The sequence below is a fragment of the Sorghum bicolor genome, chromosome 4, assembly GCF_000003195.3.
Source record: "Sorghum bicolor cultivar BTx623 chromosome 4, Sorghum_bicolor_NCBIv3, whole genome shotgun sequence".
NCBI lineage: Eukaryota > Viridiplantae > Streptophyta > Magnoliopsida > Poales > Poaceae > Sorghum > Sorghum bicolor.
The window spans coordinates 2759565-2782794 of record NC_012873.2 but is presented as its reverse complement, the minus strand read 5'-3'; the positions used below and the strand labels follow the sequence as shown (position 1 = coordinate 2782794).

Below are 23230 nucleotides of genomic sequence, written 5' to 3'. Positions count from 1 at the left end.
TAGGGGGTATTTGGTTGGGGGTGTTAAATTTTAACAGGTACTGTAGTATTTTTGTTTTATTTGATAATTATTGTCCAATCATGGACTAATTAGGCTCAAGATTCGTCTCGCAAATTATTCCCTAGTTGTGTTTTTAGTTTTGTAAATAGTATATATTTAGTACTTTATGTATGTGTCCAGACATTTGATATGATGAGTGATAAAAAAAATCACAACCAAACAGAGCCTTATGCTTATGTAAAGAAAAGTTGGATCAGAATATTTCCATCAAGTCAGTAGAACTTTAGAAGAGCAGTGCTGGATAGAAAGGTAAGCCTTTTAGACTAGAATGTGCTCAAGGCAAGGAGCGTCAGGTGTAGGGAGAGCAGTGGTGGACCTAGAAACAGACCAAGAGGGGAGCTAAATCATATAGCTATTTTTTTTCTCGTTCAATCCAGTACACTAATAGATATAACTAAGATTGATAATTTAATATTGATTCAAAGTGCTCAAAAACAAAGATTCATAGAATAAATATAGAAAAATACCAAATATATAAAGTCTTTTACTAAAAAAATATGTTAATTTTTTTTAGCCCAAGAGGGGGCTGCAGCCAACCCAGCCCCCCGTCCGCCAATGAGGGAGAGTGTGCTTTCATCTAACCCTTAACCCTTGTTAGCTAGAGAGGTTCACGTGTATTTAGATATAGATTTTTTTTGTCTGATATATAATTTTTCTGTCGACTCCTATTTAAGCTCTTTTTGTCCTAATGATAACACTTTTATCGATCTACTAACTCCATCCCAAATTATAAAGACTTTTGATTTTTTTACCATAAATTTTATCACTCATGTTAAAATATTTATGTAAACATAGTCAAGTTTAAGTCATTTTTAAAGAATTTTTATTAATAAATCAAGCCATGACAGAAGTAATATTTTACATAAATTTTTGAATAAAAAGAATTGTCAAACTTGATGTTAAAATGGTTAAATATCTTATAGTTTGGAATGGAAGAAATACAAAAGTGACATACAAAAGGGATGATGATTCTTCGAATCAAACTATAGATGCCTATTGGAGGTGTACTAGCCGTACAAATTCTAAGCAAATTCACATACGCTTTCTTTGTATGAAGGCGTATTTGGTGAGTCGCCTCCGAGCAGACGACGTCATTAGGATAAGGGGACCTAGCCGCAAACAAGAGCGCCCTATCCGCATCCGCATAAATCCGCAGTCAAATTGAACGAGAGCGCCACTCCCCTTCTGCTAATCTCTCCCGAAGCAAGCATGGCCATGGCGGCCGTGGGCGTCGGCGGCGCAGTGGCCTCTCTCCTCCCGCAGCGCCGCCGAGGCGGCACCGTCGTCACCTGGAGCGGCGCGGCGGCCTGCGTCGGGCGGCGGCGGCGGGCGTCCGTGGCGGTGCGCGCGTCGTACGAGGCCGGGGTGGGCGTGATGGCGACCAAGGTGGGGATGATGACCTACTTCGACCCGGAGACGGGGAAGCCGGTGCCCGTGACGGTCGTCGGGTTCCGGGAGGGCGGCAACGTGGTGACGCAGGTGAAGACGGCCGCCACGGACGGGTACGACGCCGTCCAGGTCGGGTACCACGGCGTGCGCGAGGACAAGCTCACCCGCCCGGAGCTGGGACACCTGGGCAAGGCCGGCGCCCCGCCGCTGAAGCACCTGCAGGAGTTCAGGCTCACCGCCGTCGACGCCTTCGAGCCCGGCCAGCCGCTCGACTTCGCCGACCTCTTCAAGGAGGGCGACATCATCGACGTCTCCGGCAACACCATCGGCAAGGGGTTCCAAGGTACACCAATTTTTTGTCGCACCTCCATCCGCTACTGCATTTGCAATGCCAGCAATTATCCACATTTTCTGCTAATTATATCACAATCCTCCGGCTGTATCATTCCATCAGCAGTTCTTGGATTCGCAGCGCCGATTCCATTGATCTGTCTTGCTCGCCAGCACTGCAATGAGCTAAAAAACTGTATGCCTGGCAGTTCTTGTCAAACCTTGGCTGTAGCTTGCATTTGCAATTGCAACGCCACTTGTGCAATCTCCTATCCTACCATGTTCAATCTCCTACCCTACCATGTTCGTGTTCTTGATCTGTTCGCTGGCGGTTGATTATGGCATTGATCGTCAGGTGGCATCAAGAGGCACAACTTCAAGCGAGGGCTGATGACACACGGTTCCAAGAGCCACAGGCAGCTGGGTTCCATCGGAGCGGGGACGACGCCGGGGCGTGTATACAAGGGGAAGAAGATGCCCGGGAGGATGGGAGGAAAGAAGACCAAGATCAGGAAGCTCAAGATCGTCAAGATCGACAATGATCTCCGGGTGCTCATGATCAAGGGTGCCGTGCCAGGAAAGCCCGGGAACCTCCTCCGCATTACGCCGGCCAAGATCGTCGGCAAGAACATCCCCAAGAACTAGACGAGTTCTTTTTTTTTTTGAGGGGTGAATTCTTAGTGTTTCCAACCCTGCTGTAAACTGGATGTAATTCTTTGCCAATTACCAGTTTTTTGTACACATGCAACTTCAGATGAGTGTCGTTGACTATGGAGTATGGGCTAACACAATCTCTCTCACATGATGCTTGGATGAGTGATAATCTTGCAAGCAGATTCTACTGGAATTTGGACTCGCTCGGCAGAAAAGCCATGGCTAAAAGTAAGTACTGTTTGTTGTGAGAGAAAAAAACACTGCTGAATGGATGACAGCGAACATGACCTAAGGTGATGCAAGATGCACTTCTGAATTCCACTAAACAATAGTTAATTAACCTGACAGTAGATCATACAATAGTTATTACTGTGATAGTAGATCATGCAAATATATATGATCTGAAGCAGGAAATGCAACCAAAATGGAACCAGGAAATGCGACAAACAAGTAACACTGCAGATATAACCTTGTGCAACACGGGCAAAAAGAACTTTGACGTTATCTGTAAAGCTTCCAACATAGCTAATCATAACTCGACTGAACAAATACATTTGCTACCACATTACCCTCAGAGAAGATACAAAGAAGATGGATTTTTTAAGGCATCCTTCAATACGGATTATTTGGTCCGATAAGCCTTCAAAGAAGCCATCCATGCTTCTTACTCTAAGAGCACAAAACCTAACACAGAAGAAGAAACAGTTGCCACCAAATCAGCTAGTTCCACGATCACAATTGTAGATATTTTACTGCCCAAAATAGTATGTACAGATGGACCACTGCTCAACCTGCACATAAAGAAACAAACGACCAAACAAGTTAGGAAGAGTACAGAAACTGCTATGACCTCCCACAACCTCAATCAAATCAAATCAAAGCCAAGCCCAGGAAAATAAACAAACAAATCGAAGCAAACAACATCTACTCTTTGTAATTGCAAAAATTATGAAGTTGTTTACGAAATTACCATGTGCAGTGATATAAAAGGTTTATTATTCACTTCCAAAATCTTCAAAATGAACACCCTCAGATATTGTATCTAACCGCCTATTTCCTATTTCTGTTGATAACAAGGAAACAATTAGATAAATTGAGCATTTCAGTACTGCATCAAGAGCAATGTTGAGGGAAGGGCAGTGGTTAACCTGTATGTTCTCCAGTGGTAGACTCTGGGAAGTTATTTGCCTCGGAAGGGATGAAAGGGGATCGACCATAGTTCTCTAATATTTCTGCACATGAAAGACAGAAGATGCTTTATGTATGCACTACACAATATAAATATATAAAGTAGCAGCGATGTTGAAAGGAAAAAACCAAAAATATATAAATCAGCCATATTGCATAGAAATACCTGCGCTGTGGCTGAAATCCTCTGTCAAATCCGAAAAGCTGAAATTACGAGGAATCTGGCTCAAGAAACCATACGAAGATGAATCCATGTCCAAAATTGGATCGCCTAGTGGTTGTCCATTCAACTCAGAGCTGCTAAAGGATCCACCTGATACATCTCCAACCGACTGCTCTAGGAACACGTTCTCATTACCGAATCCAAAATCTGAGTTGCTTGAGTAGCCAGACTCTGTCTTTATTGTTGCTCCATTGTGTCCATTAAACTGCCCAACAGTCGAATTGTGTGCTGCTAGAAGGCTTGATGAAGCATCCATGCCACCAGGAAGGCCATGAACAACTTTACCAGCATAGATAAACTGGTCATTGGATGGAGCACCATTTACTATACTACTAGAACCTCCATTATGCAACAAGTTATCTTGCATTGCAGTACTGGGGATAGTGTCTGGCAGAAAGGGCACGTTTTGGTTCACTGAGACAGGCAAGTAGGCAACAATGGACTATATTAGAACTTGTTAGTTCCATGGTTACATTTTGGCAGAAAAAGATTATTGTAATTATGTCAGTTAGTACAGATGTGTAGCTGCTGAAGAAAAGAAACTTACATGTGTTAGAGTTTGAGCCATTAGGAGCAGCAGGAGGCATAGAAGGCATCCCAGAAGGATGATCTTTAGTCATAATCTGATACTGCTGCTCAAGGAGCTTATTGAAGGCCATTATTTGATTCATAAGCATCAGCCTCACATAGTATGCCTTAAAAAAATCACGATTCTCTTCTTCGAGTTTCTGCCAGACTGGAGAAAAGAATGACAGTCAAGTAAATAAATCCAAACTATAGAGACCATCCAGTTATTCTGTTATAATGATGGGACAAAATTAATGTCTTTGAAAAGTTCCATCAATCAGAAAGGCACATATTCACACCATCCCATTTCCAAACAAAAAAAAGTTAGCGCACAGTGCAAAGCCGCACGTTGATGAATTGATTATAGAACAGAAATTGGATGAGTGGTGGTCTCAATTTTGCTGCTGCTGTCATTGATTCTAGGTCCATGACAGCAGACATACAAAATGGTCCTTTTGTTTATGGTTTACAGATCATGCATATTTGCCCAAGTCAATAAAAGACTGGGGGTGATAAATTGATGGTCTAATAAAAATGAAAATAATGCATTCTGAGATTTCATCGACAAAAAAGAAAAAAATCAACTAAGCAAGTTAAGATTTTGTCCCAATAAACAGTAATATTTATTCTCAGCCAATGGGACAAAAAAGGACTTCATGAGTGGCATCATCATCGCAATCACACAAATCATTGTTCCTCCAATTTCAAGGGAAGTTTTATGCTAATTGAATTTACGATAGCAGAGCTCACAGTGTTGTAATCATGATACATTAGCAATTACAAAATCAGAATCTTGTATCAACTGTGAAATAAGCTAAGGTGCAGATTGAACAGGGAAGTCACTTCTGGTAATAGAAGAGAATTACCAAGCTCAGTGAAACTAGGTTCTATTTTTGCCTGGAAAGATAGGGTGTCCACCACTTCTTTCTGGTTCATATATAGCTGAAGGCAACGTTCAATGAGATTCTGAACCTGTAAAACAACAAATCAACTTAGTCAACAGGATCGTGCATGTTCCCCCACCAGAAATTAATTTCTCAGTGAAAACTGAAAGTTCATCCGAAAGACTCGACATCCAAAAAAGGCAAATGGGCACATGAAAACAGGCCAAATACAGTGAAACTTCAATAGAGGTCATAATAACTCAACGTCATCGAACTTCCTAGTAGGCATTCTGCTTTTGCATACAACAACACAGAAGCACACAGTTTCCCCTTTAACACACATCATTATTACAGATGCCAAACTGTGGCAGCATCCATAATAAATTCTCCACTCCTTTCTTACCCATGCACGCCCCTTCCCCCTCCCTCCACCTTTGCCTCTTCCTCCCCCTGTTTCTGTCCCATACAAATACAACCCCCTGCTCATGCTCTGATGCTCTCCTCCCATCCGGCTCCGTGTTCATGAATCATGACCAGCCGGGACTGGCCCAGCACTAGCACATGACCTAGTATGCAAACAGAAGCCCAAACGAGGGCATGCAACTGTTGCAACAACACAACCCATGTGTAACCCTAATCGAGCCCATTTACTTCTCATCGAGCCTATCACGTATTCAGGTTATTATCAAATATACGTAGTAGAGGGAAAAAGACCCCGGAAAGCAAGTAAAAAACAAGGAGGAGGAGGGATCACGGGGAGGCGCTCACAAGCTGTATGTCCTGGCGCGAGACCTTGCGGACGTCCTCCCCTCCCGGCATGCCTGACGCCCGTCTCGTTCGTAAATCTCCCTGCGAGCGACGCCGAGCCAAGGTTATCAAAAAGAACAAAGTAGGGCGGCGATTGACCACCACGGGATAACCAACGAAACGGAGCAGGGATCGTTCTTCGATCCAGCTGGCACGAGACGGGCGCAGGCAGGGAATCTCACCTTGAGGCTCGAGCCGGAGGAAAGGGGAAGAGGGGAAGCGGAGAGCGGAGAGCGGAACACGAGAGAGGAAGGGCCCGCGCGAGTTTGACGGGGTCTCTCTGATGAGGGAGGGCTGAGGCGGCAGGGAGGAGGAGGAACGAGGAAGGAAGGCGACGGCTCCGGCGATCAGGTGGGGGCGGCGCGCAGTGTGGCAAGGCAAGGGGCCAAAAAGGCCAAGGAAGCAAATGGGGGAAACAGCCAAGTTGTCGTTGGTGGGATGCTAAATTGCTAATCCCGTCGGCTTATGTAGGTGTTATCCGGTTTAACAAAACGGGGAAGTGGAGGCCTAGTTGGACGGGACGGGACGGACACCAGATTCCGTGCTCCTCTCCTCAGCTCAGTTGACAGCTGGGACATTCGATCTTTTTTTTTTTCTCTATCCCTTACTCAGTTTCAAATTTCAAAAGAGTGTCACCTAGATTGGTGTGCATAAGACTTTCTTAAGTTTAGCTAGATTTATAAAAAATATTTGAAACAATTAAATATCTAAATAAGTTTGTTATATGAAAATATATTCAGTGCTCAATGCAATGATACCAATTATATGTCATAAATATTAATATTCTCGTATATATGTTTGATTAAAGTTGAAAAATATTTGACTTCAGGACAAGGAAAGTATGTATCAAATAATTAAATCGGCGAGACTACGTTTGCTTTCACGAGTTTTTAATCACATTATCCAAAAACATTATCATCACCCATAATGGTTAATGGCCAGTTGTGTTTTGGCCTTTGGACGATTGGGGCCTACATCGACAGGGATTTCACGTTTTCAAAGATAATCAAATTATCCATCATCCATAATCATGGATGGCTTGTACGGGACAAGAACGTAGCTTTCAAACCTCCAAAACGCTGTCTCCACGGATCAGCAAGGACGATTGATCCAATGATAGCGATGGCTCCAAGGCCTGAAGCAACGCATTTGCAGATAAGCATACAACCATCTTTAGACAAAACTGATATGGGTGTACAGGTGTAAGTGTATCATCTGCTGTTGCCTCGATAGCATCTATTCTCATCACAGCCACAATCTTCGCACAGAAAAATTTACATATTTTGTACCAAATACAAATGCTTATATGAACAGTGCCACCTACAATACACCACTGCATGCCTATTCCTGCCTCCTGTCATCAGATCCTGCCACATCAGCAGTCCTAATCTCGTGTCTGGTACCAACAGACAAAACAAAAAACTTCACAGAAACTTGGAAGCAACTTGCAACTTGTTGATAATAAGCTTCAAAACGGATAATGCAAAGGTAGACCCTGACGATTACAATTACGCGAGCACACCAGACCACAGGGCATGTGACATGGCGTGCAACCGTGCAAGGTTCAATCAGCTGTTGGTTCGGCGTCCATGCAGAGATGAACCAGTTTCTGCTGGTACTGCCCGAAGACCTCACTGACTGCAATCAGGTCCTCGTCGGCCACATTCTTGGAAGGGAACCGGAGCTTCTCGGTCTGCTCCTCCGTCAGTGCTAACCCGGAAGTGTCATCCTCGGCCTCTGATTCTGATAAGATTTGTGAGTAGGTCTCATGGCAGGCTAGCAAGAACATGGCTGCGATATCTGGGCGCTGGTTCTTGCGGAGTGTATCCAAAGCCTCTGGCAGTGCTCCGGCAGCAACGTACAGGATAAGAGCTCTATAGAAGATGCAACCACTGTGTTAGTACCACGAAGAGAAAAAGACAATCAAATCTCGTTACTTGTTAGCTGTTCAGGGTCATTTTTTACCTCCACATATTATGCTCACCACGAAGAACATAATCAGCCCACCTCTGCAGTACCCTGCACAAATCAAGCACCTTTAGTACAACTTACAAATCAAAAGGTTCTTAACTACTGTCTGGCTTCAGAAATAGCAAAGCTACATTTGGGCTTCACCCAGTTCTGCAAAAAAGATGTGGGCCCATTGGTCTGTGATTCCAGTTTGGCCCAAGAAAAAATATATCAACCTAGATGACTAGATCATAAATTTGATGCCACCAGCTTTTTAATTTACTTTCATATTCCATTCAGCTTAGTTGTGAAATTCACAAAATCACAACCATGTGTGGATAGGCCAAGCAATAAATTGATTAAATAAATTGAAACTTTTTTTTTGAAAAAAAAATAAGTTGAAACTTGAAAGACAAAACCAGGCGGTTTTTGCAAGTACTTAGGGAGCACAGTATTCATGCTTTCAGATATAATAAATTGGCATAGTTGAATTATACCTTGCATAGTCAGATCCATGTAAATGGCTTGCGGCCAAAGTAGCCGCATCATTCCAGCACCCAGCATCTTGAAGCTGAAACAGAACCAAAAGGTCATGTGGTTGGACCCATATTCAGTTTGATTCACATTACGCTCAATAAAATTTAGGAAAACAAATATTGCAATAATAAAAAAAATCGATCCTTTGAAATGCTACAACTTTGAAGGGCATTTTAATTGGAAAAAGGAAGCATTCTGTAAACGGGGATTGATTATTATTGTCTCTAAATCCCAGCTATCACTGAACAAGTGAAAAGTAATGGCTCATTATTTAACAAATATTTCGTCTACCAAATTAAGAGGAAGCAATTTGGTCATATGTGATCTTTCAAAGCTAAAAAGCCATCATCTTTTTCAGGTCTAGCTCATCATTTACGCTACATCTAGAGATGATAATGGCACTACTAGAGGTCTTCTAATAATTATTAAAATTGTAATTATCCACCACAGTTTTACATATGATGGCACTGATTTAGTGGAGTTCCTGCACCAGAGTGTCATAGTCAAATAAATTAAACATAGCTTCTATCTGCACCATGTGACTTACAAAACTTAATAAATCTGGCCGTTCCAAATTGTAAAAGCATATCTAGGTGCATAGCAAAAAACTATGTATCTAGAAAAGCCAAAACGGCTTAAAATTTGGAACGGAGTACAACTTTGCTTTCTATGATATGCCATGTTGCCATTACATAAATAATCAAATAACTAGCTTATAACCCACATATCATGCTGATCGTCCATTGCATACATCAATTGAAAGAGGAAGTCGACAGTGACATAAAGAGCCTTAACCAGAGCTACTTAGGAAACTAATTGACTGCAAGAACATGCTCATATAAGGTAAGAAATTTAATACTGTGAAGGCAAAGGTAACTTGTATTTGTTAACATTCTATATTTATTAGAACAACAGCATGGTACATTATTTCATATCTGATAAGTAAACGTGGAGAATGGAAAGAGAAAAGAGCTTAGACTCTCTTGCGTGTTCAAGGAAAGAAAAGAAAAGAGCATGATTGATTAAGCCAAACATAAGAATAGTACCTGTGAACATGCTTCCTGATATCTTCCAACAGCACAGAGAAGATGCGTGCCAGACAGCGATTTGTCCGTTCTAACCATATTAGCTGCAACAACCTACATAAAGATTATTACTTAGAAAAGACCACCCTCTGCACAAAAATAGCTATCACCATGGCATTTATCAAAAATGAGATCCTAAACAGAGTAAGCGTTAATATAACACAAAAGTATAAAGGATTAACCGTCTAAGAGTTAATGAGGATCAAGGATGCTACACGCTAGTGTGATGTAAAGTACTTATGTTTAATTTATGTTGATAGATGTAGAGAACACTTAGTGTTTGCATTTTGCCATTGAGAACACAACTGGCACTGTAATATTTGCATCCTACAATTGGGAAATGAATAATGCATTCTACTATTCCCTTTGAGCTTTGAGATCCATTCCACTTATAATTCTGAGTGTTTCAGAAATATATCTAACTTAAATTGATTTCCTATTTTTTTAGGGGAATACAGTAGGGGTTTCCCCTACTGTGGTAGTAAATATAGTAATATATAAAAGAGTTAGCAATCATTCCTACGCTATTAGCTTGTCACAAATATCAATAAATTTGAATAGACCCATATCAAAATTCAAAAGATTTGATTGCCATGCATACAAACCGCCCTTCTTTTCTAACAAATATAAATAGGCATGCAAAATGTCTTTTAGTATTGACCTTTAACACGCTTGCCCCCTAATAGTGATCAGAGCTATACACTGTGTAGTCCTAAAAAAAACTGTACTGAAGAATGTTTATTTTAAAGATGCTCACCTTCACTGCAAGTTCATGCAAAGATTGTGAGACTGCAGATGACAGCACAACTGCTCTTAATGCATTTGGGTAAAAGTTTGATCCTTCGGGGGGCGTTGAAAGTAACAGGGAGACCGCAGCTTCTAAGTTCCCAAGAGAGACAAGCCTGTGTTCGTATAACATGATAAACATGTGGCACAGGTAATTACCAAGATATATTACTGATGAACAAGTTTGAAATTGATTCTTACTCATGAACACGTTTTTGCAAAGCCTCTTCACCATCGAGCTTATCATGCCAAGGTATCCTTTCATTTGCATTGAACCATAGTTGCTCTTGTTTAAATGCCATTGAGCTTAATTGCCCACAATTCTGCACAAAGATTAAACTTCTAAATTCAAGAGAATAGACATATTCATACAGAGTTAAAACCATGCACTCGTGCAGTGTTGAAGTACAGCGAGATTCAACGATTACCACAACATTTTTTGTGAACTTTCCAGAAACAGATCTCTCTCTTGAAGTTATCCGATTAAATGTAGAGCCTTGTTCAGAATCAGGATGTAAACTTGATTGTGAGATCTTCTCTCTTGATCTACTTGTTGATTTATCCAGGAAGTGGCGAAGAGCTTGAGGCAGCTGTAGCCAGAAAAGTGCTTCATGGAAATCACCAAAAATCGCAGCAGCAAATGCAAACCTTGCACAAGCTCCCTTGTTCACTACAGCTGAATATAATCTGGCTCTTCCATCATCAAGAATGCAACCTTCCCAACAAAAGCAGTGTCAATATGCCAAATCATCTACTGGGGGAAAAAATTAAGTTGTTGCTGACATACCCTCCTTTCTGTACGGTTCCAACACTTTAAGGAGCAATTCTGCCACGACAACATCACCAATTGGAGGGAGTGTTGTCTCAATCATGTAACTACGAAGATCTCCAAATGCTGGTGCTACCTTAAAGCTGTCCCCAGCTAATTTATCATTATTATTGCATTCAAACCAAGAAGGTTTCACCCCAAGTTGCAGAATCATACGCAAAGCCTAGGATCACATAAAAAGCACAAGTTACCGAGTGTTTGTGGTTCAGAATTTGATCTTTTGTAAGGACAAAATGCCATGCCCATGACTCGAGGAAACTAATCATAATAATGATTCATGAAAAACCTGCAGCTACTTTCCCTCTTAATGAAATATGTACGTGACCACGGTCACTAAGAGGAAAACCCTGCATCGACTGACTTTACATTTTAGGAAGGTGATTATTTATAAAATGACTCTTTGTGAAGAGAAGAATATAAACAAATATATCCATGCGCCAGAGTTCATGCATAATAATAATTAATATATAAAAATACAAAACTTTAAATATTATATGCACCTTACCAAAGCATGGGCCGTTGGAAATAATACTGGCAAACAAAATGGCATTGGCCTAAACCTCTCTTTCGTAGCTACTGGCTTTGAAATGGAACTGCCCTTGGTATCACTGGTGAAAAAAAAGGAAAATAAAAACATTCCACACATAAATTTTCTGAGAAGGGAAAATAGAGCATCAGAAATAAGGTCATCAACCACATCAAACAAACTAAATAAGGTCTAAAGCATCAAAGAACGGTGTCAAACCGTTTTTTAAGCATCAAAGAACTGCCCTTCGTAGCTTTTTCCCATTATTCTTACATTTATGTAGAAGTTCTTTTTTAGTGTTACATGTTGGGAAGCTCTTTAGAATAACAAATAGGAAATATTATATTCAGCATACAGCTCAACAAACTCAGTGTAATACAACTAGATTATAATATAATCAGCGAGTTAAAGAAGCAAGCTCATATTATTCCTTCTCTGAGCTCATAAGCATGCTGCAGGAGGTGATTGCCTTATAGATGCATTAATAAATAATAACTCACCTTAACAGGTCAAGTTTCATTTATAGATATCAAATAGAGTTCTAGTACAGAAACATATTTAAATCTAAACAATAAAAAGAGTAACTCTACACTGGAATTAGAACTATTACATGCATGATTAAAATGACATACATGTTAACCTCAATCAGTCGGAAGCTACTATCAGCTCCGGCAATGCATAACCTAAGTGGCTCATCCTTCCTTGTTCGGGTTGACAACCAATCAAGCTCCAAGACAAGGGTACCAGGAGATTGCGGTTGAAGAAGGGCATTTGCCAAGGGGTCTGGACTATCCTAAAACATAGTTCCTGAAGTCAGTACCATATGAGACAGTTGCATATTCCTGCTGAAACATAAAAGGACAGCAATATTGGAAACAAACAACAAATCATGCATGAATTACATTGAGGAATAAGGATGTACGAAGAATGCAACCAAGCATCATCTGATAAAACAATATTAGGGCAGTCCTACACAATCTTTTTTTTTAATCAAATGACAAGTGGTTGCTATATATCAATATCGAAAATACATGCAACAGGGTGATCGATATAACATCATTTAGAAAAAAACATTGAAATCCACTAACGCAAAACCATACTCCACGGGTATTATGCATGAGATCTAGAAGAACTGAAGATAATACTTACCAGGTCAAATATTGAAAATGTATTATCATAGAAAAGCACAGCGATGCGCCCTCTGCTTCGATCACCATGAACAACAGGAGAAAACTTTATCCTCCTGATGCCTTCCCTGTGAGTGCTAAAAGAAGAAGAAAGGCCTGTTGTAACATCCCACCATCTAATGTTGCCTGATCGATCCCCCATTACCTATAAGATAATAGCATCTCATCAGAGTTTCCCAAGATAACATGCCTTGCAGATAAAAAAAAATACTGGAAATGGAAGTATGGACCTTATAAAAGAAACACAATGCTAAAATATACATACAACATGGGGAAGGCGATAAGCCATAGCAGTAACCAAACCATCTGAAGATGCAAATGATGATGAGGGCCACTTTGGCCTGCAAAACAGAAATGAAGGCCATGTGCATCACAACATGGTGATGATAATGTTTAACTTAAAATAAACTGCAGAATGCATAAAGCAGAAAGTCTAAATGCTTCATTTCTAGTCTTGCTACGTTAAATTTCACAGTTACACTCAGTCTCAAGTCCGAAATCATAAATTGTATATAATCATTAGCTTTTTAGTTACTGTCATTCCTCAAATACCAAAGCTAATCATGTTTTCTTACGTCTCATTCTAAATGCGCCAAGCATAGGCATCATTTGGGCAAGTACCAGCACATTGCACGATTTTATCACTTGTAAATTGTAATCAATGTACACACAAAAATCAAATGCCACGTTTCTGTTTCCTGCATTAAAAGTGGAAAAACAGAAAAGAAAAAAAGATCATTTTATGGTTGCCAATTTAACGGCTAGAGATAGCTGCAGGCATATCATTTTTTTTCCAAATACATAAGAGCTGTGTACTGTTCTGAGCCTGGTAATACATACTATGTTTACTGTTCTGAGCCTGGTAATACATATCACATTTTTTGGTCTTATCGAAAAGAGTGATGTACCAATGCTAATGCTCTAGTGGAACAAAGTTGATGATTATATAAATCAGATGGTGCATATCTAATGACACATGCTCGAGAAAATGGATGTTGTATGTCTTCTGATGAAAGCTGCATTTGATTCTACTTTAATTGCTGAAAGCTACAAGGTCAGCAACTGGAGTACCTAAAATCTCGTATTCGCCGCCCGTGCACTTCAAACACACCAAGAGCACCATTGACTAATGCAAAAGCAAAACTTTCACATGTTTCATCAGAGTTTTCTGCACCAGAAGCCTCTGCAGACAAAAATAGATCATGTCATCTAACAGTATAGTCGGTGAATGTTTGGTCAAAAAGATCCTGATAAGAGCTGAAGAATTTTATCTTTAATAATAAACTGATTAAGAAGGCAATCTATCCAGTCTATATAGTTTTGCTAGTGAATGAAAATTACACCTGCTGATCGCTCCTTGGAGGTTGAAGACTGCTTAGATGATGCATTTTGACCTGGCCGAGGTGCAGCTGGCAGTGTCCACTCTAATACTGTAAAAGGAAGCGCCAAGGACCTAAGCTACAAGTGCAGAACAATCATGAATACCATGCTTCTTTCGCCAAAGGAAAGAACTGATTTGAATGTATATAATATAAAACAACAAAAGGGAGGCCATTTTAAGAAGAGTAACTAATAACTGTAACTCCAGCCTTCTTTCTGGCAGACAGTAGCTGAACTTACATTTCGGGCTAAACTAACTTTTGATTCCCATTATCATCTTGAAGAACAGTGTTTAGCACAAACCAATTGCTCATTGCAACAGTCAACGTGGTAACATAAGGCTTTGCTTTTTCTTAGAAGAACCAAGTTAAAAAAAAATCATCTCAATTGTCAACAGTCATTTCTTTCCATAATTGCATAAATACAGCCATACAGGCAAAGGAAGTAGTACCATCATGGGGTTCTTTGTCATGGCCCACACTTCAACAGGAGCATCGCGAAACAGAATCAGAAGGTACCTGAGAAAGAATATTATGCTTGAGAAATCAGAACAAACGTAGTACTGGTACATATGCATAGTTAAGAAAAATATAGCTGACCGTCCAGAGGAAGAAGCCCTCAATGCTCTAATTGGCGCACGTTCAGGCTTTTGGAGCACACGGAATGAGCGATTTAGCCCACTTCTTAAGCATGTAATAACAAGTTTATTATTGTATCCACCAGTTTTATCATTAACCTGCAGAAGTCAAAGTGTCAAACCAATGAGAAGTAACATGCCGACACACTGAAAACCATCAAGTTATACAAGAACACATAAAGTTTTGATTGCCAAAAGTAACCTAGCAGTCTCATTGACAAATTACAGAAACACTTTAGTGCAATCACAATTCACAATATACAAGAGTTAAAACTATCAGAACACGGAAGCACCTGATTATATGAGAATGAAACAAGACGTGAGTTTCCAAGCCATCTCAATCCCCTCACTGTGCTGCTATGCACGGAAAAGCTGACTGAAACTGCATTGGCCACAACATCTACAACTTCAATAGTTCCATTCTGAGTCCCCAGAGCAACAAGTGGCACTGCTGGAGCAGGATTGTTTCCACCACCTTCAGATAGGAAATATTTGGATGTGTGAAATTTGATGGCTAGAAATAATTCAGAACATAAAGCAAGGGTCATTGTGACTATGAAGGACATACGAGCTACTGTGGCAAGCAATGAAGGGGACGGCACTGCTAGTGTAGTGACAGTAGATGACAAAAGATGAAGCTGGCCCATCAAATTAATCTGCAGGGCATAATGAATATGAGCAAAGTAGAGTAGGAGGACATGACACAGGAGGGTATAAACACTAGAATTACACAAGGCCAACAAATAACTAAACAGATACATCAAAACCCTGGCATACGGGTATGCATTAATCATTACCCTTGTGACACCCACTGGACTATTGATCCTACTTCTTAACCATGGCAATTATCTATTATTGACAACAAAGAGAAATAGTTTCATGCTGTAACCTTTATTGTAAAATCAGGTCTATTGGAGGATGCGTTGGCAGTTGCAGCATTGCTATGGCTCGGTCTACCTGGTTCCTTCCCAATATTAGTGACAGAAACGGAAACATTAGTAGGTTTAACAATTGAATAGATAATTCCATTTGCACTGGAATGACCACATAGATTCGCACCTAGATTAGCTTTGTTAGGAAGTGAAGACTTGTCAAATTTCAAAAGCCACGACCAGATCTTGCCATCTTCTGATATCGACGTTAGATATGTCATAGTCCCATGATAAGCATTCTGGTCTGAATTTGTATCAGTCATGAAATAATATGTTTGTGCCAAATCCTGACATTGTTTGTCAATGTTTCGGAAAATAGACTCTGAGTGCAATATTGTAGCTGCAAGAACAGCCGGAGAAGGAACAACAGTACCAATGGAAGGCATGAGCTCTTCCACAGCACATAATAAATGCACTTGTTCACCCCTGCAACCAAACATTGAAGGAGAAAATCAAAATATTTGAAAATGGCAATGCTAGCATGTAATACATGTACAGATATACTGAAACTATACATATGTTGGTGCATAGAATTGTTAAAACACGAATGTCAATATACAGATGGTATTGCTCAGTTTCGAGGAAACATACATAGAGTAATGGCCACGACACATAAAATGTGTGGTTCCTAGAACCATATGCCTCTCCATTTAATGGGGTTCATTTTGATGGGAAAGGAAAAGCTTTCCTTACTGAGTAGTGTGCACACACAAACTGACTGTAAATTCATTTCTAAATGTTCCAATTTTTGTCAGCGCACTCCTGAGGTTTATCATGTAGTGTTTACTAATTGTTGCATTGAATCCTGTTTTCTTTTCTCTCTTCGTCCAGACAACTAGGGCACTGTTAGCGTTATTATACAGCTCAAATGCAAACAAGAAATGTCTATCATCACATTTTTGGGCACTCAGTAAGCTCTAATTTATGTGCATGCACTTTGTCGAACTTTAATCCAACACTACCCACATAAACAGTAGGACTGCAAACTCACTCCTTACGCCTCCAGATGCTCAGCTTGCCGTCCAGATGAGTGCAATAGAGCATGTCGAGATCAGGATCGGCCATAACATCCGAGAACTTGCCAAACCCCCTGGGCAATGGGGTAACAGAAAGCGCAGTGCTGTAGCTGAGGTCAAAGACGATGAGCTCCCGCGGGAAGGTGACGAAGAGGATATGCCTCCACAGCGGGGAGAAGCACATTCTCGAGGCAAAGAGCGGGAACGCCGCGAGCGCCGGGGCCGGTGCAGGTGCCGCTATCTCCTTCTCCAGCCTCTGCAGGTCGGCGACATCCCCTGCACCGCAGTTCACCCGGTGCTCCTGCAGCGAGATGTCGGAGTCCTGCCTGGGGAAGGCGGAGAGGAGGAAGCCGCGGAGGCCGATCGCGCAGAGGTGCCTGGCGTCGAAGGGGTCGCGGCGGAGGCAGGAGAGGTACTCGGGCGCCGCGTCGAACATCCAGAGGACGCGCGGGGTGTTGGACGTCTCCCAGATGCAGAGCAGCGAGGGCCCGTGGATGGAGGCGAGGAGCCAGCCGGAGCCGTGGTGGACCCAGCAGAGGTCCTGCACCCCGCCGCTGGAGCCCGGCGCGACGCCGCGCGCCTCGTCAAGGTTGAGCCAGTGGAGCACGGCCCGCGCGCGAGCGTCCCAGACGGCGATGCGGCCGTGGCGGTCCCCCGCGGCGAGGCGGAGCGGGCGGCGGTCGTCGTCGTAGTAGTCGTCGAGGGAGGGCGTGGCGGGGGGCGCCCAGCGGACGGCGGTGACGAAGGAGGCGAGGGAGGAGGAGGGCATGGGGAGCACGCAGAGGAGCTGCATGGAGCGCGGGTCGGACACGACGACGCTGCTCCCGGCGCCGTGCGCCAGGAGGCCCGTGGGGCTGAGGTCGATGCAACCGCCGTTGCCGCGCCCCGGCGGGCCCGGGAGCATCATCGCCGTGGCGCTGCTGCCTGCGCCCGCCGCATTGCCGTGCGATCGCGACGACGGGGAGGCCGGCGGCGCCACGGAGGACGCCATCGCGTGGAAGGCTGCCGTGAGGGAAGGGGGAAAGGGACGGCGGGCCTCTGGCGAGGCGCTCTCTCTCTCAGATCTCGTCGCGGATCACCATTTCAGATTGGGAATTGAACAGGGGTCTCATGTCCTCGCTCGGTCGCGTCCTCTTCAACCGTGGAAGGAGGACGGAAGGGAGCCGGAAAAGAAGACTCGTACGGCCTGTCGGTCCGTGGAGATCCGAGATCTGATCTCACCCGTCGCCATTGAACCGCAGGTGCTTTGGGATGCGGGCCTTTTCTCATGGGATGCGGACCCTATGTGGCAAATGCGTGCTCCTGTTGGATTTTAGTAAAAAAATTTTGAGAAATATATCTAACACTTGATTTTTTTTTCTCTTCTCTTTCTTCTCTAATTCTGACGAACTTAGAAGGGACACAGGAAAAACTGATGAGCCAAATGGTGGGCAACGGCGAGAGGGCTGTGATTAGGCTTCCGACGGTATAGAAGACGACTGGGCGAGATCATAGCCATAGCGACGGTGAGAGAGGGAGGAGAAGACAGAGATTGCTACAAGCGATAGGGGCTCGTCGGAACTCCACGGTCGACCACAACTATGAAGCATTGGCGGGGAGTGGGCGGCGACGGCGTGGCGGGAGGGGGAAGAAGAAAAAATATCAGGTGTCGAAAGAACCTAAAACACGTTGAGTGTTTCGTAGACACATCAATTTTTATCGGCTATGGCCGATAAAAAATATTATTATTATATATGTATTGCCTAAATTTGATATTAATTTATTTTTGTTGGAACAGTAAACTAAAATGCAATGACCGTGAGGCTACAGTACCAAAAGATGATGTTTTCGAAGAGAATCCTAAAAAACATGTCATGAGGAATTTTGGCACTATGCCCCTAAAATTAAGTATAGAAATGAACCTGTGGTACAACGCTTGCTTTAAAGTCAGGACGATCAAATTTCGCTGCTGACCTGTTCTATATAATCCCATCATTCTTTGTGTACAAGAAAGAAAAAGAACACAATCAAATTTACATGTTCTATATAATTTTATCGTTCTTTTTGTACAAGAAAGGAAAAGAACAATACAATCAAATTTACATGGTTAACTGCCGGACTTCGATGCGTCGGCCGATCTGAGCACAGTGCAGCTCCGTTCCATGCGTGAGGTGACAGAGCAGGTCCATCGGCGAGCCGAGCATGAGCACAAGTAGCTAAGCCTGTGCAGCGCCGCCGCTCCCCGTCCCCGAGCACGCGTCCTCCAGCGCGCGCCGCAGGTCCTGCGCCACCTGCGACATGGCAGGCCGGAACTCTGCCTCTTGCTGCCAACACCAGTACACCACGCCAAGCAGAGGAATCAAGCTTATGGATCGATCGATCCATCGGCGGCGCGCGTCGTTGTGGTGCGGGGCGATGATGACTCACCTGTATGCACCGGCTGATGATGTCGGCGAAGCGCGACAGCGACCTTACCGGCGGCGGCGACGCGCCGAGGCGCGGGTCGGCCATCTTCCCCAGCGCGGCGAGGTCGTAAAGCCGCGCGCTCGCCCACGGCACCAGGTGCCTCTCGCCCCGCGCTCGCGAGCTGTCGTACGGTCTGCGCCCGGTGAGGAGCTGCAGCATCACGACGCCGAAGCTGTAGACGTCGCCCTTGGGCGTCCACGCCGCGGCAGCGCCGCCGCCGCCGCCGGCCGCTTCCGGCGGCTCGTAGCTCAGCGTCACGCCGCAGTAATCCGACAGCTGAAGCGGAGCAGACAAACACACACTTGCATAGTTGCATTGCACGCATGATGGACTTGAATTCGAAATTCTGAGGTTCCGAATTGTCCTTCGGATCAGAGTCTTATTACCTGAGCCGCGAACGGAGCAAGGCCGCATCCGGAGACGGACACCCTGAGCTCGCCGTCGACCAGGACGTGCTCAGGCCTGAAATGCCGGTGCACCATCAGCTTCCCGGCGCCCTCATGAAGATACCTTGCATTGCAAAGCACACCAGGCACAGACACGTAGAGACTCATCAGCAAAAACACTGCCTACACGCTTGGATTCAATTCAACAACGCAAGCAGAGTGCGTCCATGGTGGCTGGCGTACTCTAGTGCTTTCGCAGCTTCGAGGGCCACAGCTATCCGAGAATCCCAGCGAAGTGTCTCTCCAGGTCCAGATGACGCCGCTTGCTCCAGACGCAGCATGTCTTCCAGAGTGCGGTCGCTGAAGTGCTTGTAGACGAGCAGCCTCTGGCCGTGCTCCACGCAGCAGCCCACGAGTTCCTGCACGTTAGGGTGCCGGAGCCTGGCGACGCCATGAACGATCTTCAGGAACTCAGCCACCGGCGTTCTCGCCGCGTCGCCGTCGAGCTTCAGTACTGAAAGCTAGAGAAGAGCACAGAGGGATGCATGGTTGAGGCGAGAATGCCGGCACTGAAGAAACTGGCGTTCTTGCAAGGTTTGCTCTACCTTGGTTCCCGTTGGGCGATCTGCTGGATAGATCTTGCCGAAGCAGGTCTCCCTTGTCTGATCCTGGTCGCTGAAACCGTTGGTGTACTGCTGCAGCGATGCAACCGTGAAGAGCGTGAAAGGGAGTTGCAGGTGCGGTGGCGGGCCTCCTGAACCGCCCTGAACATTCTTCTTATCTGACACGATGCTCCCGTTGCTGCTGTTCTTGAAAGATGATCCTGCTGCCTTGACATAATCTCTCGGAGTCCACTCCATCTTCTCCTCAGCAGCTTCAACTAAAACAAATCAACCCAAAAAGCAAAAAAAAAAAATCAATTCAGAAATTCAGAAATCAGAATGCATAAATGTTAGTGAAATGACAGTTGTGCACTTCTTTGTACCTGAACGATGGTCTCTGTCTTTCTCTGGTTTGGCAATGGCAACTGCACGTAGTGTAGGAGGCGCCCTCACCGAGCTCGGCGTGCTCATCTCAGCTCCTCTCAAGTACCCTACACGAAGGGACCTCTCCCTGCGCCGTTTCGACGCCGTGAACAGGATCGCAACGACGGCGATGCTCAGCGAACCGGCGGCGAGGATGCTGAACCCGGCGGCCTTCGCCGGCGACACCCTGCCCCTGTGTCTGTTCGGAGGGGCGTCCTGTGGAGGAGCTGGAATCACATATATGGGTGGGTGTGAGCCATTGAGTACTGGAGGCTCTTCTGGTGCAGCTGGTGTTGGCACATGGCTTGGATGAACCGGAGGCGACGGCGGAGGCGGAGGCGGAGTCGCCGGAGTTGGGGAGGACCCGGGGGTCGGTTCTTCGGTGAAGTGGTTGCCATTTCGTCTAGGAGTGCAAAGAATCAAGCAGCAACGTTTTTAAGCCAGTCAGACAGGAAAAGAAGTGATTCAGTGAACTACAGCTATGTGCTTCAGTGTTTGAGAAGAGAAGAGGTAATTAAAGTGAATGATGGCTCATCAGTCTAGTCTTACAGGAATTTGGGGACTGAGAGCAGCTTGTCTGGGATTGGTCCAGAGAACTGATTGTTCTCCACGTTCCTGCAGATGTTGAAAACAAAAAAAAACCGTTGAGAGTGAAGATTAGGTGACATGAGAAATGCAGTAAGAGTTGGTAAGATAGTTGTGACAGAGTCAGAGAGTAGTATTGTTTGACTGCAAGAGTAGAAAGGTCGTTTCAGTGTGAGTTTGACAAAGAAATTACAGATCTGTCAGGGGAAGATCTTGAAGCACGTCGAGTGTCCCACTTAGCTGATTGTTCTGCACATGCCTGCATGGTGCACACGCACACACACAGACACACAGCAAATTCAGGAGAGAGAACACACTTAGCCACAACCAGCCAAAAAACAAAAGCTCTGTATAAGGATGGTACTTACAGTGTTGACAGTGAGCTTAGCTTTGCCATCGAATCCGGTAGTTCTCCACTGAGACTATTTGAAGAAAGATCTCTGCAAAGCAGTTTGAAGGAGCAAAAACATCATTGAAAAATTTGAGATTGAGCTACACCACACCACACCACACCACCAGGGTGTGCTTCTGATACTGAAGAGGAAAAATTCAGAGTTGGTTCTCTCTCACAGTCGTGCCAGCGCAGGTGGTAAGCTCTGTGGCAGCGCGCCGCCGATTTGGTTGTTGCTCAGATCCCTGTGCATGCCAGTGACGATCGAGATGATCAAAGAAAAGAAAATGATGAACTATAGCACACTCGTTGAAATCTGAATGCTCACAGTTCTGTGATGGCAGTGAAATCTCCAAGTGTCTGGCTCAGCTTCCCTCCCAGTCCTGCACCTCCGAGGTCTCTGTCAGCCACAGGTCGACACACATGACGCGTCAGTGAACTGCATGCACAGGAATCTCGTCTGCTGAATAGCAGAGCGGCAGTGTGCCAATGGAGATGGACAGAGCTGGCGTGCAGCCTCACATTGCCGTCACGTTGGGGCCGTCGCACTGCACTCCCTGCCATGCCTCCCTGCAGGGGTCTCCTCCCGACCCCGTCCAGCCGTCGAGGTCCGGCGAGCCCAGCGCCGCGTACAGGTCGTTGATGGCATCAACTGCATGCATTACCCCCCAAAAAAGGAAAGAACTTAATTTGCCTCTTGCAATGCAGTCTGCAAAATGCAAGATATAGAAGCTGGGAAGAGCAGAGAAAGCTCGCCGGAGGATGAGAAATGGAGGAGGCGGTCGATCGAGCATGGAGGTTCCTCTCACCGTCCTTCTGGCTGGTGTAGGGTTCGAGCAAGGGGATGGGGAAGGGGAACGCGTGCGAGCAGGAGGCGGCGAGCCATGCGAAGACGGCGGCGGCTACTCCGAGCAAGCGTGTTCTGCTTCGCATTGGGTTTGGGTGTGTGGATTCAGAGAAGACGCTTGTATTGAGGGCAGCGAGAAGGCGCAACACACTGCAACAGCAATGGCCGTCGAATCGATCACGTAGCCCAGCAGCTAGCGGATATATGTGAGCAAAGCGTCGTCTTCTTCCTGTGGTTGCCGAGATGGAGGGAGGTATGAGCTGGCTGCCGACCAGGAGATGTAACTTGTAAGCTTGTGGAGCAAATAAGCATCAATGTCGTCACTGACCACACTTCACTGTACGTAGTTAGCAAGATTTTCCTTGCTCCAGCTGCATGGAGTAAACCATGATATATTGACATGGTCTAATGGTCATGATCATCCAGCGGATAATTGAGCAGGGCGATTAAGTGTGACACAATCCGAGATCAAAGCAGTGGTGGAGTTCCCGGCTGGTGACCTACCGGTTGACTGCTCGGCATTGCAATTGCAAGTGAAGTGAACCTTTGGAGACGAAATCAGATATGCGCGGTTGCGTCTGCGT

General features: G+C 44.5%; 4 protein-coding genes across 7 annotated transcripts; 1 reads left to right on the top strand and 3 right to left on the bottom strand.

Annotated features, from left to right (window-relative positions):
- Positions 1182-2570, top strand: LOC8057538 (50S ribosomal protein L3, chloroplastic). The gene is made up of 2 exons (XM_002453228.2): positions 1182-1792; positions 2135-2570. The coding sequence occupies exons 1-2, from the start codon at positions 1270-1272 to the stop codon at positions 2422-2424; spliced, it is 813 nt and encodes a 270-aa protein (XP_002453273.1). The 5' UTR covers positions 1182-1269; the 3' UTR covers positions 2425-2570.
- LOC8057537 lies at positions 2433-6553 on the bottom strand. 2 transcript variants are annotated; one of them, XM_021459774.1, is made up of 8 exons: positions 6285-6552; positions 6064-6144; positions 5278-5383; positions 4392-4580; positions 3788-4258; positions 3582-3665; positions 3404-3496; positions 2433-3224 (listed from the first exon to the last, which is right to left on the bottom strand). In XM_021459774.1, the coding sequence occupies exons 2-7, from the start codon at positions 6112-6114 to the stop codon at positions 3429-3431; spliced, it is 969 nt and encodes a 322-aa protein (XP_021315449.1). In that variant the 5' UTR covers positions 6115-6144; positions 6285-6552; the 3' UTR covers positions 2433-3224; positions 3404-3428. The 2 variants fall into 2 exon arrangements, with proteins under 2 accessions (XP_021315449.1, XP_021315450.1); XM_021459775.1 differs by lacking the exon at positions 3404-3496 and having other exon boundaries at positions 6285-6553.
- LOC8057536 (WD repeat-containing protein 11) lies at positions 7251-18219 on the bottom strand. Of its 2 annotated transcripts, XM_021459210.1 has the most exons (21): positions 16943-18216; positions 16079-16377; positions 15909-15976; positions 15588-15675; positions 15313-15494; positions 14982-15118; positions 14834-14900; positions 14346-14460; positions 14074-14185; positions 13268-13343; positions 12965-13147; positions 12448-12608; positions 11795-11897; positions 11248-11452; positions 10889-11175; positions 10662-10783; positions 10432-10576; positions 9636-9728; positions 8550-8623; positions 8068-8121; positions 7251-7976 (listed from the first exon to the last, which is right to left on the bottom strand). In XM_021459210.1, the coding sequence occupies exons 1-21, from the start codon at positions 17956-17958 to the stop codon at positions 7667-7669; spliced, it is 3897 nt and encodes a 1298-aa protein (XP_021314885.1). In that variant the 5' UTR covers positions 17959-18216; the 3' UTR covers positions 7251-7666. The 2 variants fall into 2 exon arrangements, with proteins under 2 accessions (XP_021314885.1, XP_021314884.1); XM_021459209.1 differs by having other exon boundaries at positions 14834-15118; positions 16943-18219.
- LOC8069942 (protein STRUBBELIG-RECEPTOR FAMILY 3) lies at positions 18883-22947 on the bottom strand. Of its 2 annotated transcripts, none has more exons than XM_021458919.1 (13): positions 22609-22947; positions 22322-22451; positions 22128-22238; positions 21979-22044; positions 21777-21848; positions 21602-21667; positions 21373-21438; positions 20784-21226; positions 20404-20678; positions 20042-20319; positions 19799-19922; positions 19374-19688; positions 18883-19270 (listed from the first exon to the last, which is right to left on the bottom strand). In XM_021458919.1, exons 1-13 carry the CDS (start codon positions 22730-22732, stop codon positions 19163-19165), a joined length of 2178 nt encoding a protein of 725 aa, XP_021314594.1. In that variant the 5' UTR covers positions 22733-22947; the 3' UTR covers positions 18883-19162. The 2 variants fall into 2 exon arrangements, with proteins under 2 accessions (XP_021314594.1, XP_021314595.1); XM_021458920.1 differs by having other exon boundaries at positions 22128-22199; positions 22609-22945.

Excerpts from the sequence above, each read along its gene's own strand:
- LOC8069942 (XM_021458919.1), bottom strand. The coding sequence starts at position 22,732 with ATGCGAAGCAGAACACGCTTGCTCGGAGTAGCCGCCGCCGTCTTCGCA. Across the intron at positions 21,668-21,776 it reads CTAAGCTCACTGTCAACACT|GCATGTGCAGAACAATCAGC; the intron begins GTAAGTACCATC and ends TGCACCATGCAG. Across the intron at positions 20,679-20,783 it reads AGACAGAGACCATCGTTCAG|TTGAAGCTGCTGAGGAGAAG; the intron begins GTACAAAGAAGT and ends GATTTGTTTTAG.
- LOC8057536 (XM_021459209.1), bottom strand. The coding sequence starts at position 17,958 with ATGGCGTCCTCCGTGGCGCCGCCGGCCTCCCCGTCGTCGCGATCGCAC. Across the intron at positions 16,378-16,942 it reads AGCATCTGGAGGCGTAAGGA|GGGTGAACAAGTGCATTTAT; the intron begins GTGAGTTTGCAG and ends GTTTGGTTGCAG. Across the intron at positions 15,977-16,078 it reads TCCTAACAAAGCTAATCTAG|GTAGACCGAGCCATAGCAAT; the intron begins GTGCGAATCTAT and ends GGAAGGAACCAG.
- LOC8057538 (XM_002453228.2), top strand. The coding sequence starts at position 1,270 with ATGGCCATGGCGGCCGTGGGCGTCGGCGGCGCAGTGGCCTCTCTCCTC. Across the intron at positions 1,793-2,134 it reads CATCGGCAAGGGGTTCCAAG|GTGGCATCAAGAGGCACAAC; the intron begins GTACACCAATTT and ends ATTGATCGTCAG.
- LOC8057537 (XM_021459774.1), bottom strand. The coding sequence starts at position 6,114 with ATGCCGGGAGGGGAGGACGTCCGCAAGGTCTCGCGCCAGGACATACAG. Across the intron at positions 3,666-3,787 it reads GGATTTCAGCCACAGCGCAG|AAATATTAGAGAACTATGGT; the intron begins GTATTTCTATGC and ends TTTCATGTGCAG. Across the intron at positions 3,497-3,581 it reads TACCACTGGAGAACATACAG|AAATAGGAAATAGGCGGTTA; the intron begins GTTAACCACTGC and ends TGTTATCAACAG.